The sequence below is a fragment of the Acipenser ruthenus genome, chromosome 15 (assembly GCF_902713425.1).
Source record: "Acipenser ruthenus chromosome 15, fAciRut3.2 maternal haplotype, whole genome shotgun sequence".
Classification (NCBI taxonomy): domain Eukaryota; kingdom Metazoa; phylum Chordata; class Actinopteri; order Acipenseriformes; family Acipenseridae; genus Acipenser; species Acipenser ruthenus.
This window is the reverse complement of record NC_081203.1, coordinates 26726156-26741233: the sequence shown is the minus strand read 5'-3', so window position 1 is coordinate 26741233 and position 15078 is coordinate 26726156. Positions and strand designations below refer to the sequence as shown.

At 36.6% G+C, this 15078-nt stretch overlaps 1 protein-coding gene across 13 annotated transcripts in view; it reads left to right on the top strand.

The window, feature by feature from the left end:
• The window catches only part of LOC117422284 (E3 ubiquitin-protein ligase HECTD1), a 32419-nt gene that overhangs the window by 913 nt on the left and 16428 nt on the right, over positions 1-15078 (top strand). For 5 of the 13 annotated variants that reach the window (XM_058987655.1, XM_058987659.1, XM_058987651.1 and 2 more), the window contains exons 2-20: positions 1499-1798; positions 5913-6147; positions 6374-6601; positions 6717-6998; positions 7238-7508; positions 7840-7916; positions 8860-8958; positions 9060-9174; positions 9678-9849; positions 9985-10123; positions 10978-11148; positions 11650-11893; positions 12253-12528; positions 13037-13113; positions 13467-13601; positions 13897-14043; positions 14163-14257; positions 14346-14451; positions 14907-15041. In XM_058987655.1, coding sequence (XP_058843638.1) covers positions 1659-1798; positions 5913-6147; positions 6374-6601; positions 6717-6998; positions 7238-7508; positions 7840-7916; positions 8860-8958; positions 9060-9174; positions 9678-9849; positions 9985-10123; positions 10978-11148; positions 11650-11893; positions 12253-12528; positions 13037-13113; positions 13467-13601; positions 13897-14043; positions 14163-14257; positions 14346-14451; positions 14907-15041 — 3144 coding nt within the window. In that variant the 5' untranslated portion in view covers positions 1499-1658. The remainder of the gene's footprint in view (positions 1-1498; positions 1799-5912; positions 6148-6373; positions 6602-6716; positions 6999-7237; positions 7509-7839; positions 7917-8859; positions 8959-9059; positions 9175-9677; positions 9850-9984; positions 10124-10977; positions 11149-11649; positions 11894-12252; positions 12529-13036; positions 13114-13466; positions 13602-13896; positions 14044-14162; positions 14258-14345; positions 14452-14906; positions 15042-15078) is intronic. The other 8 variants (XM_058987657.1, XM_058987660.1, XM_058987654.1 and 5 more) reach the window with 5 other exon arrangements.

The window sequence follows — 15078 nt, the reverse complement described above, 5'->3', positions numbered from 1 at the left end:
GTCATTTAAAATAAATACATAAAATGAAATGCAGATTAAGTATTTGTTTGTTTACTGAAAGAAAATGTTAGATAGAAAATCGCTGTAATGATGTCACAGAAGCTTTGTTCAAAGTTGAAAATACTTATTTGCTTGTTTGTTGTCGAACCCTGCCCATTTAAAACATTGTATACCTGTAAATAGTTTTTTTTTTTAAGCAGCTTTGACTACTTATGGGTGTCCTGAGGGAATACAGAATGAATTTTAAAGAAACACAGCAAAGTACAATATTCACTGCCTTGATTACTTTAACTTTTTTTTAAAAAACCTTAAATAAAGATACAAGTCTATGTACAGCTAAGCTTTCTGTACATGCTGTTTTTAGTGGCAAAGTATTGTTTAATCAAAGTAGGTTAAGTGCGTGTGGTTTTAGTTAACTGGGGACAGTAAAGAAAAAAAATGACAACTGTAGTACTGGATTGAGTTTGCAGAGTGGTTTATTTCATCAGTCGCCAAATATCTTTTGGTTGAATAAAGACCTGAACTGAACAGCCCTGCTTGATAATGGATACAACTATTCTCTGACTAATATCCTATGGTATTTTAATTTGTGGAAAAAAAAAAAAAAATGAAAACAGTCCTTGACTAGCTCAATAACTGAGTTTCTTAACCATTGTTTTGAAAATGTTTGTTTGAGTAAAAAGCCTCAGGCCTACAAAACTTTGCTTGGAGACCATGTGTGTCCAATGTTGCATACCACTTGCATTTTTTGTTATCCTGCTTTGACACCTGAATTCAGATCAATGTTTTGACACCCGAATACTGGGTCAGCCATGTGCTGTCGGGGATATAAGCTTTTGTTATTTTTTATTGTTGATATTGTACCATTTTGATTATTGTTATGATATGTATTAAATTATTGAATTATTCTAAAAATAGAATTAAGCCAAATAGGTTGTTTATAAGAATGGGGGCAGTAAGGACTGCATGTTACTACAAATACCAAGCTGAAGTTTTCAAAAAGTTTAGTTTAATACAGTATTCAGATTAACAGTACTATTGTTGATTAAAGTTTAGCTATCTTTTTAAAACTGTTCACACAATAGCATCATTCTTCAGACTTCCACCATGTAAACACAGTACACTTAAGGAATATTTAAACAAGTACAGGCTATCACTGCAGTAAGTAATTAATTACACTAAAGGGAACTGCAGAGCTGTCATTTGATTCAGTTTGAAGACACTGACTGTATCCAAAGCCTTCTTTTAGGCAGACAGACTGATAAAGAAGCCAAGCTTCTGGTTTTGAGTTAAGTAGCCACCTAATCAGCTTACACTCAAGGGCTTTTTTTGTTCCCAAACGGTTATAGTTTAGACTCTGAACCTTGAAAAGGTGGCTTATTACCGTGAGTGAAAATAGCTGGGTTTCTTGAGATAGCATGATTATATTTAGGTTGAGCACATGTAAAATAAAGCAATATTGGCTGAACTAATATAACATTTTATTATTGTTTTTCAGTTGTACAGGTGGAGACTGCATGAGGCTGAAGGTGGAAAGGAAGTGAAGTTTTTTTTTTTTTTTTTTTGCAGCAACTATTGCTGTATTTCAGCTTCTCTCAGTTCTAGGCTTTAATCACTGAGTTCAACTCAGTTGATTTGGCTGGGTATTGGCAAGAAGCATGGCAGATGTGGACCCCGACACATTGCTGGAATGGCTGCAGATGGGGCAGGGAGACGAAAGGGACATGCAGTTGATAGCACTGGAACAGCTGTGCATGCTGCTTTTGATGTCCGACAATGTGGATCGGTGTTTTGAAACGTAAGTCTCTATACAATTGCCTGCTTTCACCTTGCTGTGGTCATTTATCTTAACTTTTGTCTCTAATTTGGTGCACTAATGAATAGTAAACCAGAAAAAAAGTAAAGCCCTTTGTTAGATGTGGTAAAGTATTGTGTTATGCTACTTGGTGAAATGTATAAGCTTTTAAAATTTAATTTCTATTATAAATTAGCTTGATTTGCTAATAGTGTTTGTGGAATGTTTTTGTTGTGTGTAAAGCCTTTTAAACTTTAGAAGAGTGATGACTATCTACTTGATGCTGTGTGAATTTTAATATAGCCATGTTTGCATGAGGTAATTTGCACATTAGCATGTGGTAAATTCATTTGTGTAGGTAAATATTATTTGCCTTTCTCTGTTGTGTTGCCAATCTATAACAAAAAGAACATAAAAAAGGGCTTATCCAAAGCCTACAGATTGATTAATGAGCAATAAATGCTCATTATTGTTATAGGTGCCTTAAACTACTCCCCCACAGACACACACATGTAAACTAACATCCCATATGGCACAGATTAAATGACCTCCTGTTGTGGTAGAAGCTCACCTTCCCAATATAGTGAGCTGAGCTGGGAAGTGTGGCACAGCTGGGTTATAGTCTCGCAAACATCTGAGGAGGGCTCGAGGCCAACAAACATTAATTGAGGTGTGAACACCACCTCTTTGAATTGTTTGTGGAAAAGTTCTGTTGCAGGTAGTGTACAGTAAACATTAACTGTTACATAGTTTTAACCTCTACTGATATCAACAAGATGTTTCAAGTTATGATGGCTATGTAGTAAATGGATTCACATGTAGCATATTGTACTTTGTTTCAAATCAAGCAGCAGCCCTTTAATAGGAAGGGAAATGTTTTCAGCCAGATGGTGGCTTGGTACATCATTGCCCTTGTACATCCTTCTGTTCATCATTGGGGCTGGAACAGGGCAAGACAAAACCACAACCTTCAGCCTGCTTGGCAAGTTGAAATTTGTCCCACAACATATTTCAATATGCGCATTGTTAATCGTTTGTTGGTGACTTTCCAAATATCTCCAGGGCCAAATAAGGGTGACGTAATTTTGTCAGTATTATAGGAGTGACATATCTGATGTTAAGTCAGATACTGTGCTTTGTCAATTTTACTGAAGTGGTGAGACAATTTACAACACAGAATGGGATTCAATACTGATGCAGTAGAACCAAAAGATCATCAAAACGAAAGGGGGTTCAGTGGTAAGGTTGCTCATGCAAGTTAGAAATGAAACAATTGATTTTAAATTATAATTTTTTTTGCCTTTTTATCACCAGTCAAAGAAAATCAGGACCATCTTGCATTTCTCTTCATATGCTTTTCTACTATTTCATAACTATGCTAAAACAAGGAATGTTAACAGCATGAAAATGCAAGTGGTGACATTGTTACAATGTTAAAAATAATGGATCTGTACTGGTCAGCATTCCTGGGGTCAGAAACTTGAATTGTTAAAAGGGGCTGTGATTTCACAGGCAACATTGACTTCTTATTTTAGTTCTTTTCTGTGCTTTGATACAAAATAGTAAAAGTTTTAAACACACCTCGGTCTTCATTTCTTAATTTGCTCACCCTTTTAGGTTTTGCCTTCTTTGTGAGAGGCTTTCCTTCATTTTGTCATGCTGAAGATTAATGGAACAATCAAATGTGTGTAGGTTAATCAGTAAGCTGAATTTGGGTCAGGCATATTCATTCTGGACAGAAGTCTTCTTGAACAGAGATAGCCTGTGTAGTGGATAGCAAACTGTTTAGACAGAGGATCACATGATTAGGTTATCCATGGTAGATTATAAGCTTTGATGTCAACAAAAGGGTCATGTTCTATGTCACAACTAGATAGAACTCAGGTTTGTTTTCCCTGGAGGTTTACTATATATCCTGGGCTGGGTTTAAACCACAACTTTTCCTCAAAGGGATATATGTCATACAACAAAAAAAGTTAGAATTATGGTGGGGGAAAAAAAGAATGTTTTCCATGGAAGATGTACTCAACACCCTCCAGAGTCCTGTGCGCTGCAGTACTGTCTTCTTACCCGCGACCAGACCTGCTTTAATAAGACCTGCAGTTTGACCCGAACCTGTAAGTGTTTGTCCTGTACCTGTTGCCTGTGCCGACTGCCTCTCTCGCCCTCTCAAATTCACGCACAGATATCTCTACCATTCTCCACAGATCAAGTTTATTCAATAGCTATACTACCAAGCAAACAAGACAAATGGATCTTGCAACATATCAAACAAGCGGCAATACAAACAGAGAAAACTGCTTAGTTGGCTGACTCCTCCCTAATCGCCTCCTGCTTTAGTGCAGGAAATACCGGTACATTGACCTTTTTAATACATGATTTGGGAAAGGGTTACAGACGAGTACGCTTAAAGGACAGAAAACGTTTTTGGTGATTCAAATTCAGACCCGAGCCGCACCCAAAAATTAAATTCTGACCCGCACCTGAACTGCAAACCGTGAAAGTTCACATTCCGACCCAAACCTGACCCGCTTTTGCGGCTCACCCGCGGGCACCCAACGCGATACAGGGCTTTAACACCTTCTATACCTGTAGGTGTAACTGGAACAAAAATGGTTAAATTAATTCTTTAGTCATCTATAATATCATAGTATTATATAGTCAGATATAATATTATGATTTTTATTAATTAATTAAATAAATAAATAAATAATGGATACTTCCTGAACGTGTGTGAAATATTATTTCAATACCATGTGTGTGTGTTCCTGTTTAATTTTGTTAATGAATTAATTGTTCTTAAAGGGTACATAAGGACCTTTTTATTTTATTGTTACATTTTCCCATGTGTTGCTACAACTGTTTACGTAAGGTATATGTATTCTTTTAAGTTTTCTTTTTACATTTTGACCACTTTTTTTAAAAACTTTTAAATTGCATTCCCTGCCTCAAGATGGCTTCACATGTACCTGCATGGACCGCTCAGAACTACATTTCCCATCATCCTCCTGCTCACATGTAACTGAGATGGATTTACCTGTGAGCAGGAGGATGATGGGAAATGCAGTTCTGAGAGGTCGGGGTTGCTTAGTAACTGGTTTAGGGGTCCTTCAGAAACTGCTATGCAAATGTCACCTTGCTATCGTTATCAATCACACGTTTACTTGGTTGCTTATCAGTTATTAAAATAGGAATCACAAATCAAACAAAAAATGTCCCTATCCTCCATCTAAAAGATTGAAGCTGGCTTGTCAGAAATAGAGAGGAATTTACTACAGACTTATCATTCATTAAAAGAAGTCGAGTGTCTGAATATCACGTCTACTGTGAATACTGCTGGACAGACTTCTCTGTGAAACATGTACATGGTGGGCATCATGACTGTATCGCTCACATAGGTACGAAGAAACGCCAGCAATACGCAAAATGTGACACTCCCCATTAATGTTATTGGATACTACACAGCATTTTGTGTTTTGATAGGTGCAGAGTAGTACAACTTTAAATAATAATAATAAAAAAAGTTAAATATTTCTTGAAATTGTTATTTTGATATATTTTGATAAAGTTTTGAGGTTGAATATTTCAGTCCAGGTTTGATAGCACTACGAGATCATAAAACATTCTTCATTACTAATATTTAAATCCAGAATAAACAGAATTCCAAAGAAAAAATCAGTGTTTAAGTAATTTTATTGGGGTTTTTAAATTGCAAAATGCAGTGCGTTTACAATTACCAAAATTATAGATTGAACAGCAAAAATGAGGCCATTGGCTTGCCAGAGCCTAAGAACCTTTTAATTTCTAGGGGTTAGCAGCCACTGGCCTTAAAAAAATCGGCTCGTTTGGTCGGCAAATGCTACTATTTTCTCCTTTTATAAGTTGGCATCTCTGCATTTTTAACTTTTTGCTTCAGCTCCAAAACACTGTAAAGTGACTCTCCCATGTTTTATACATTGTTTTTATTTATGCTTTGTATTTTACTTTAAGTGCCTAATTACTCATCCTTTTTCCTTTCAGACAAATACTCATCTGATTTGTGACACTGTTTTTATGTCCTGTGAAGATAACCAGTGGTGTTAACTCTTTAAACTTTTTTTTTTCCCAAAATGTGCAGGTGTCCCCCACGTACTTTTCTACCAGCACTATGTAAGATTTTTCTGGATGAAAGTGCTCCGGACAATGTGTTGGAGGTGACAGCACGTGCCATAACCTATTACCTGGATGTGTCTGCTGAATGTACTAGGAGGATTGTGGGAGTGGATGGAGCTATTAAAGCACTTTGTAACCGCTTGGTTGTTGTAGAACTCAATAACCGTACCAGCAGGGATCTAGCTGAACAATGTGTGAAGGTAAAAAATTGTAATTTGATTTCCCTTTTCATTAAAAAATATAGCTACACATTTTGAACTTGTATTCAGACACAGTTTTGCTAAACTAGTATCCTCAGTAGAAGCAATGATAATAAATGTATACCTTTTTTTGATATTGTGGATTTAGATCCCATCCTAAGTGTTAGACAGGGATTTGCAGATTGCTTATTCATGTCAGTATTCATAAATACATTTTGTTTTCTAGGTGCTTGAACTGATATGCACTCGAGAATCTGGTCCTGTATTTGAGGCTGGTGGACTAAACTGTGTTCTTAGCTTTATTCGGGACAGTGGTCATCTTGTTCATAAAGACACCTTACATTCTGCAATGGCTGTGGTGTCCAGGCTATGTGGGAAAATGGAACCCCAGGATTCATCACTGGAAACCTGTGTGGAGTCTTTATCGAGTCTGCTTAAACATGAAGATCATCAGGTAACAAGAAAACTTGATCAGCTGTTTCATAACAACAAAAACATCTGGTCTGTCCACTATTTTGGTGCAGCAAGTGGCAGTGTCTTGTTCATTTTCATATATTTAATTTGTTTAGGTTTCCGACGGGGCTCTGCGGTGTTTTGCCTCGTTGGCTGACAGATTTACCCGCCGTGGGGTTGACCCAGCCCCTTTAGCTAAACATGGATTGACAGAGGAGCTGCTGTCTCGAATGGCAGCAGCTGGAGGCGCTGTGTCTGGACCGTCTTCAACATGCAAACCAGGGCGGAGTGCCCCTGGAGCAACCACAACAGCAGCAGATTCCAAACTCAGCAATCAAGTGTCCACTATTGTCAGCCTGCTTTCAACACTCTGTAGGGGTTCCCCTCTTGTAACACATGTAAGGATATTTATGTTGATTTTGGCATTAACTTCCAAAAGAAATTATATGTATATAATCAGACATAAGTAGTTCCCAATTGCCTTTAGTTAATCCTATTTGAAGTGGCATTGCATATGGGGATTACTGTATATTTACTTTGCAGATGTGTGCTGTTAACATTTTAGTCTCCTCCTTTTTATAAATAAAAAAAAAAGCTTGTGTTTTTAAACTTTCTATTTCTTTCTGTTTCTCTTTAGGATCTTCTGAGATCTGAACTCCCTGACTCGATAGAGAGCGCACTGCAGGGTGATGAAAGGTGTGTGCTGGACACCATGCGACTGGTTGATCTCCTCCTGGTGCTGCTTTTTGAAGGAAGGAAAGCTTTGCCAAAGTCTAATGTTGGATCCACTGGTAGAATCCCTGGCTTGAGAAGGCTTGACAGTTCTGGGGAACGCTCTCATCGACAGCTAATAGACTGCATTCGCAGTAAAGACACAGATGCGTTAATAGATGCTATTGATACCGGAGGTAAATTACTTTATTATTATTATTATTATTATTATTATTATTATTATTATTATTAGTTTGTTTTTATAATTTTTGATGTGTGTGTTTTTTTTACCTTCAACTAGTGTCATAGTATTCAGGATGTATAAGAAGTATACGTTTATTTTCCCCAGCGGGGAATGTGTCCGGTGATATATTGAAGGTGTATATGTCATATGTATTTTTACACATCTAGTTCTTCATAGCTGTGGTATGGGATATGTATGTAAAATTAATCTTTTTTTAATAATTTCCTTTTCCAATGCAGTTGTATTCATTTTTAACATATTTATTGTTAATTTCAATATTTTAGCCTTTGAAGTAAATTTCATGGATGATGTAGGACAAACCCTCTTGAACTGGGCCTCAGCATTTGGTACACAAGAAATGGTAAGCATACCTACATTGTCTTTTGTGACTTAACTTTTTGGGTCCGCCCGATGTTAAATATCCCGGCAACCTGGTCCTTGAACTGTTTTCACTCGGGCACTGTGAGAGACAGCCTTGCTTCATACGTCATTGGAAAGAGGAGATTCAGACCTAAAACGAGGTCCTACCTGTGTATTTCCGGTAGATGACCATATTAAACCTTGAATGCAAGTGGTTTGGAATGTTGCTGCTGAGCTGAAAACAGACCTACCTTGGTGCAGTAAACAAACATTTTCACACAATCTTTACAAAATAAGAGAAATGGCTACATCAAAGGCACAAGGACCTATTTTCATATATTTTTATAATTTTGCTTTTGTGTGTCATATGCATGTGACCAGAGCTGTTTAGGGTTATGTTGCCATGGTGGCTATTCAGGACACAGTGAACAGCCCCATCTTGTGCCACATGATCAAGGTGCCTGGGACGAATAATTTGAATTTTGTTTTGTTTTTTCTTTTTGTTTTCTTTTGCACATTTTCAATTAAACATTTTTGGCCCCTTTTGTTTATATGGCCATAATTCCTTTATTTTTTTATCCAATTTCTTCAAAATAATGTATGACAGGTACCTGTAACCTTTATAGTTAGTTATAGCCACAAATGTAACAACAGTAAAAAAAAAAAAAAAAAACATGGCAAAATAGCTCAGACTCTAAGGGGTACAAAGCATTGTGTTCAACTGTGTACCATCATCTTTGCTTTATGCCTTCATTAGTGTTATGACTTTCCAGTGTTTGATAAGAATTGATCCACATTTGAAGAGAAACCAGAGGTCATATGTTTAAAGTGTCGTAGAAAAATAAGTGATTACCTTGCTGAGGTTTATTTCTATAGCAACCAAATGATAACTAGTTTTCAATTCGTGTCTTAATTGAAAGAGTCTAAAATACTATTTCTTATAGGTGGAATTTTTATGTGAAAGAGGAGCTGATGTCAATAGGGGTCAGAGATCTTCTTCGTTGCATTATGCAGCTTGCTTTGGGAGGCCTCAAGTTGCAAAGGTATGGTATAAATGTTGGTCGACTGGTTTCTCAAATGTGTTTGATAATTTGCACCAAGATTGTTCTCTGATCAACTTTTTATATAAACCTTGTGTATGCAGACTTTGCTACGGCATGGAGCCAACCCTGATTTAAGAGACGAAGATGGCAAAACTCCTTTAGACAAAGCCAGAGAAAGAGGGCACAGTGAGGTGGTGGCAATTCTGCAGTCTCCAGGTGGGTAAAACTTGTGGGGCTGGGAAATGATTTGGAGAGAAATGCATAAAACAACAATTTACAACATAGTTCTTAGTTATTTTAAGATCTTTTCCTTTTTTTAAAAAATCTTTATTAGCGCTTATCACTTTTGACCTGCAGTAGATGTTTCTTGTTGAGAGGGTAACCACGATATAAAAGCTAAATTTGAGTTGAAGTTTAAATGGCAAGTGATAAGGTTCTGCCAACAACAAGGACCTTCTAACTGGGACATGCTGCTAGATCAAATTAAGTTTGATTTACATGGAGTTTAACTCTTTCAGCACCAAGTAACTTTACAGAAACTTGCACTAAAAGATTAATCATCTAATAGATTAGATTAATCTATTAGATGAGTTCACTAGTTCAATAACTTGTCATTTATTTGGAGAATTGTTCATTTAAAGTTGCCCTACCACCTGTATGGAGTCCCACAATATGTAAATGTATCCTTGAGGATTTGTATATCATTCACCAACCTGTAGGGGACTGGATGTGCCCAGTGAAAGGAGATGACAAAAAGAAAAAAGATGTTAATAAAGAAGAGGAAGAGACTAGTGAACCAAAAGGAGATCCTGAAATGGCACCCATCTACTTGAAGAGATTGCTCCCAGTATTTGCACAGACTTTCCAACAAACTATGCTGCCTTCAATACGGTATGTACACGGAAATATAACTGTTTAAGGTCCTGTTGGGTTTCGTAATTGCCCCCTCATCAGGAGTGATTGTACAGTGTAGTAATGACTTGGACTTAATTTCATTTTTTTATTTTGGTCTTTCATTTTAAACAGAAAAGCAAGCCTAGCTTTAATCAGGAAAATGATCCACTACTGCTCTGAAGCTCTTCTTAAAGAGGTCTGTGATTCTGATGCAGGTCACAATTTACCCACAGTATTAGTTGAGATTACAGCCACTGTTCTTGATCAGGAGGTAAGTCCATTTTCATATTTTTGGTGTACTCCAGAAGTTTCTGTGCTGTATTTTATTAGTAATGATCTTGTTGTATTATTTTCTTCTTTAATATTTTACTTTAAGGGGCTCCTGAGTCGCGCATCCAGTAAAAGCACTCGCTAGAGTGCAGGATGCGCTCTATAGCCTGGACGTCTCCGAAGCGTGTGCCGGCTGACGGCACACGCTTCGGAGGACAGCGTGTGTTCATCTTCGCCCCTCCCGAGTCAGCGCAGGGGTGGTAGCGGTGAGCTGAGCCTAAAAATAATTGGGCATTTCAAATTGGGGAGAAAATAATAAAAACTAATTGGCAACGACTAAATTTAAAAAATATATATATTTTACTTTAGAATTTTAATTTAAATAGAAATGGCCCCTTGGAGGGAGTTCTTCCTTTTTTATATGCACTCAGCTGGATACTAATGAGAACTAGCAGTCAAATGGCCTGTAATCTTCAGCACATGTTGAACTTTCTTAAGGATTTGTCATTCAGACAGGGCAGAGAATCCTAACTCAGAGAATCCTAACTACAAGAACTATAGTTTGGAAGAGATAGTAAATCTAAAGCTGTGTTAAACCATGCTTTCTGAAATATTTTGTTATAGTAGTTGCTGTCTTGTTATATTCAGCTGTTTACTGATTGGGCCATTTTTGTCAAAATTGTGAAGAAGAAAAAAAGTTTCTGAATTAACAATGTAATTTACCAGTATACAAAAAAGCTATTTTTGAATGACCCTACTGAAAGAGTAAAAGCAGTCTGGTCTCTATACCTGGATAGCAGCGTAAGTTACTGTATGAAAATAAGTGTAATCTCTCTCTCTCTCTCTCTTTTATAGGATGATGATGATGGACACTTATTGGCCTTGCAGATCATAAGAGACTTGGTGGATAAAGGAGGTGATGTGTTTCTCGATCAGCTAGCCAGACTTGGGGTCATTAACAAAGTTTCAACTCTAGCAGGGCCAACTTCAGATGATGAAAATGAAGAAGAGTCCAAGCCAGAGAAGGTAAAATGAATTGATGATTCTGAAAAAACTTTAATTAAGCTTGTGGATCAGTGATTTTCGGTTTTAGATTTACATACTATACATGAAAGCTTTCTTGTTTATGTTCTGTGCTGAATTTACCATGTTGAAACTTAATATAGAAGTTTAAAATGCAGCTGAAGTCCTGTCTGTACTATAATGAAACTTGTATTTCCTGAGCCTGTACTTTTTACCAGTTTGTTTTACTTCAATTTGGGTAAATCAATCCTTTTTAAATTAAAGGGAATTCAGCAATTTCATTAAATGCATGTAGAAAATGTACAATGTATGACAAACAATTGACTTGCAGGAAATCTAAAATGTATCTAATTTACTGTTTTGGAAATGACTATTTGGAGCAGATGTTGAAAAAAAAAGTTACTTCTTAGATACCACATAAGGTGAGATGTTTTGGTTTGTTCAGTACTTGTGTACAAGTTGAGCTGCCATTTGTCCCACACATATTTGTTCATTACATTAAAGCAGCTGTTACCGTTCCTCCAGGAGGATGAACCTCAGGAAGATGCTAAAGAGATTCAGCAGGGTAAACCTTACCATTGGAGAGACTGGTCAATCATCAGGGGAAGAGACTGCTTATACATCTGGAGTGATGCAGCTGCACTGGAGTTGTCAAATGGCAGCAATGGCTGGTTTAGATTTATACTAGATGGCAAATTGGCTACCATGTACTCAAGTGGCAGTCCTGAAGGGGGATCTGACAGTTCAGGTACAGTGGTTTGTTTTGTTTTTCCTTGTGAGAAGAAAATATTCAGTTTTGAACTTAACTGGTATGTATAGTATTTCTTTGTTTTACCTTTTTTATTTTATGAATTACAAGATTCTGCTTTGTAGAAGTCATCTGGACACAGCTGGAGTCAGTCTTAGAGGGGAGGAGAATTTAGACAGTTGAAACAGTCTTATGAATGTATGATTCGGTGTTTTAAATTCTGGATGTTCATGAAAAAGTTGAAATACGTTAGTGTGCAGGTTCTTCAATAAGTACCTTTTTGGGGAAAACATCACAAGAAGTTGCCACTCATCAAGTATTTTGCATTTGCTAATAATATTAATTCTTTGTTCAAACAGAAAGCAGAAGTGAATTTTTGGAGAAGTTACAAAGAGCTCGCAGTCAAGTGAAACCAGCCACTGCAAGCCAGCCTGTACTGTCCACTCCTGGGCCTACTAAACTAACTGTGGGAAACTGGTCTCTCACCTGCCTGAAGGAAGGGGAAATCGCTATCCACAACTCGGATGGTCAGCAGGCAACTATATTAAAGGAAGATCTGCCAGGCTTTGTCTTCGAGTCTAACAGAGGGACAAAGCATTCATTCACTGCAGAAACATCCCTTGGTAAGTTTGTAGGTAAGTGTATAAATTGAGGACTATTGGTGTGAAAGGTTAGCATCACGCCAAGGCTGGTGAATGTCAGGAAGCAGACCCAGAGACAGAAGCTGTAGTTTAAAAGTGCTGTTGCACACTTATTTACCAACAAACAAAGAAAAAAGCACAAGGGCCAAAACAGAAGGTTTAAACAAACACTTGTCAGGCTGGGCATTCGTCTTCACTGACCAGTACACAGCGTATCCCCAATTCAGCACACAGGTAACTCACCCAATCTCCCTCTCCTCACAAAGGATCCTAGCTGACTTTTTATACACCTGTGGCTGGAGCCTAATTAATCATCAGTTATTCTATTATTCACTCCAGCCATATTCTCACGTGCAGTTGGCAGGGAAAGATTAACTCCTTCCCTGACAACTCAACCTAACACATGCTGACGAGGAAAGTTTTTGAATTCATTTTTATTGTGTAAACCTTTTAATTATTACTAATTTCTTGATATTTATTATTTATTATGTTTTTTTTATAGGGTCAGAGTTTGTAACAGGTTGGACTGGCAAAAGAGGAAGAAAACTGAAGTCCAAGTTAGAGAAAACTAAACAAAAGGTAGGTTGGAAAGAAGAGATGATCAAATTAAGTTTTTTGAGGTAGTGACTTTTATGTTTTTACAGTGTTTTTGCATGCGATTATGGTTTATGCATTTTTGGTACACTGATTTATTCTATGAATGTTTGTTTGTTTGTTTTGTCACGTTCCATTATGAGTGTGGTCCACTAATGATGCAAACCTTCTTTTAGCCTATTCATTTTGTTTACAAATTAACAGAGATGGCCTTCCCTGTATTCTGTGCCTCTAGGGATTCATTAACAAAAAAATGTTATCTTGCAGTAAAATGTTTTATTAAAGTGTGTTGGGAAACAGTCTTTTATTGGTCTGTTTTTTGTTATTTTCTGTTTAAGGTGAGAACCATGGCCAGAGATTTGTATGGCGATCACTTCAAAGCTGTGGAGAGTATGCCTCGAGGAGTGGTTGTCACATTAAGGAACATTGCTACCCAACTGGAGTCTGCATGGGAGCTACATACAAACAGACAGGCAAGTAAATGATGGTGGATATGTATAGCTTTTTGATCTCTAAGACTGTATAACTGGTTTTATTTTGACCACATATGGACACTAAATTTGTGTGTAAAATTGTGTTCTGAGTAATAGTTAATGTGTGTTTTGTCTTTTGAGTTTTTAATATTTTAAATTTGTTAAATAAACTTAAGTGAGTCCTCAGCATTTACAACAGTTTACATATCTTTAAAATGTAAATGTTATATACATAATGGACATACTTATTACAAATTATATACAAACTTTAAAAATGTCTTGTTTTGGGTTTTAGTGCATTGAGGGAGAAAACATGTGGAGGGATTTAATGAAGACTGCTTTGGAGAACCTGATTGTGGTTTTGAAGGATGAAACCACTATCTCACCTTATGAAATGTGTAGCAGTGGCCTAGTGCAAGCACTTTTTACAGTTCTCAACAATGTAAGTATTGTATGTCATAAGGTTATCGTAATTGTTTTTATTCCCAAACACATTGATCTTGCTTCTAATACTTGTGTTTTTTTTATTATTTTTGTAAAAATATTTTTTTAATTTTACAGAGTGTGGACTTAGATGTGAAAAACGATTGTAGGCCATTAATGGAAAGAATCAATGTCTTTAAAACAGCATTTTGTGAAAATGAAGATGATGAAAGGTAAGAGGATTTTGCACATACTTATTTCCCCCACATATTTTAACTGATATTTTCTTTGATCTGTTTTTAATATATATATTTTTTTCAGTCAACCTGCAGTTGCCTTAATTAGAAAGCTGATAGCAGTGTTGGAGTCCATTGAAAGGCTACCTCTTCACTTATATGATACCCCTGGATCATCATATAACCTGCAGGTAAAATACATAAAGTATAATGAAGCTATTTTTTCTTCTCCAGCTACAAAATTTGTAGTTCAGCAATTAACTATTTATTTATTAAATTAATTAATATTTTTGTTCATTACTAATGAAGAAAATGTAGTGCATGACAAAGACAGATATAAGTATATAGCTACTGGGTGACCATCCAAATAACCCAGGATTTAGATGTTTACATTTCTCACTTTCTTTTAGTGCATTATCATAGAGTGCATTAAACACATATACATTCAGTGAATACAAATCTTACCTAGGTACTTATGTATAGCATGTACACTTTTACCCTGTATGGATGACAGATTGGTTTAAAGGTTGTTGTCCTGCATTTTAGGACCGTATCAATGCAAAAGTAAGATTAATACTGTGTACGTGTAGGCTTTTTTTTTTTTTTTTTTTATATATATAAAAGTGTGTTTCTATGGTGGTTCTAGATTCTCACAAGAAGACTGAGGTTTCGATTGGAGCGTGCTCCAGGAGAAACGGCTTTAATAGACCGGACGGGACGAATGCTGAAAATGGAACCATTAGCGACTGTGGAGTCTTTGGAGCAGTACCTCCTGAAAATGGTAGGTTGAGGTGTTTTATTTTTGTGTATTTTCTTGT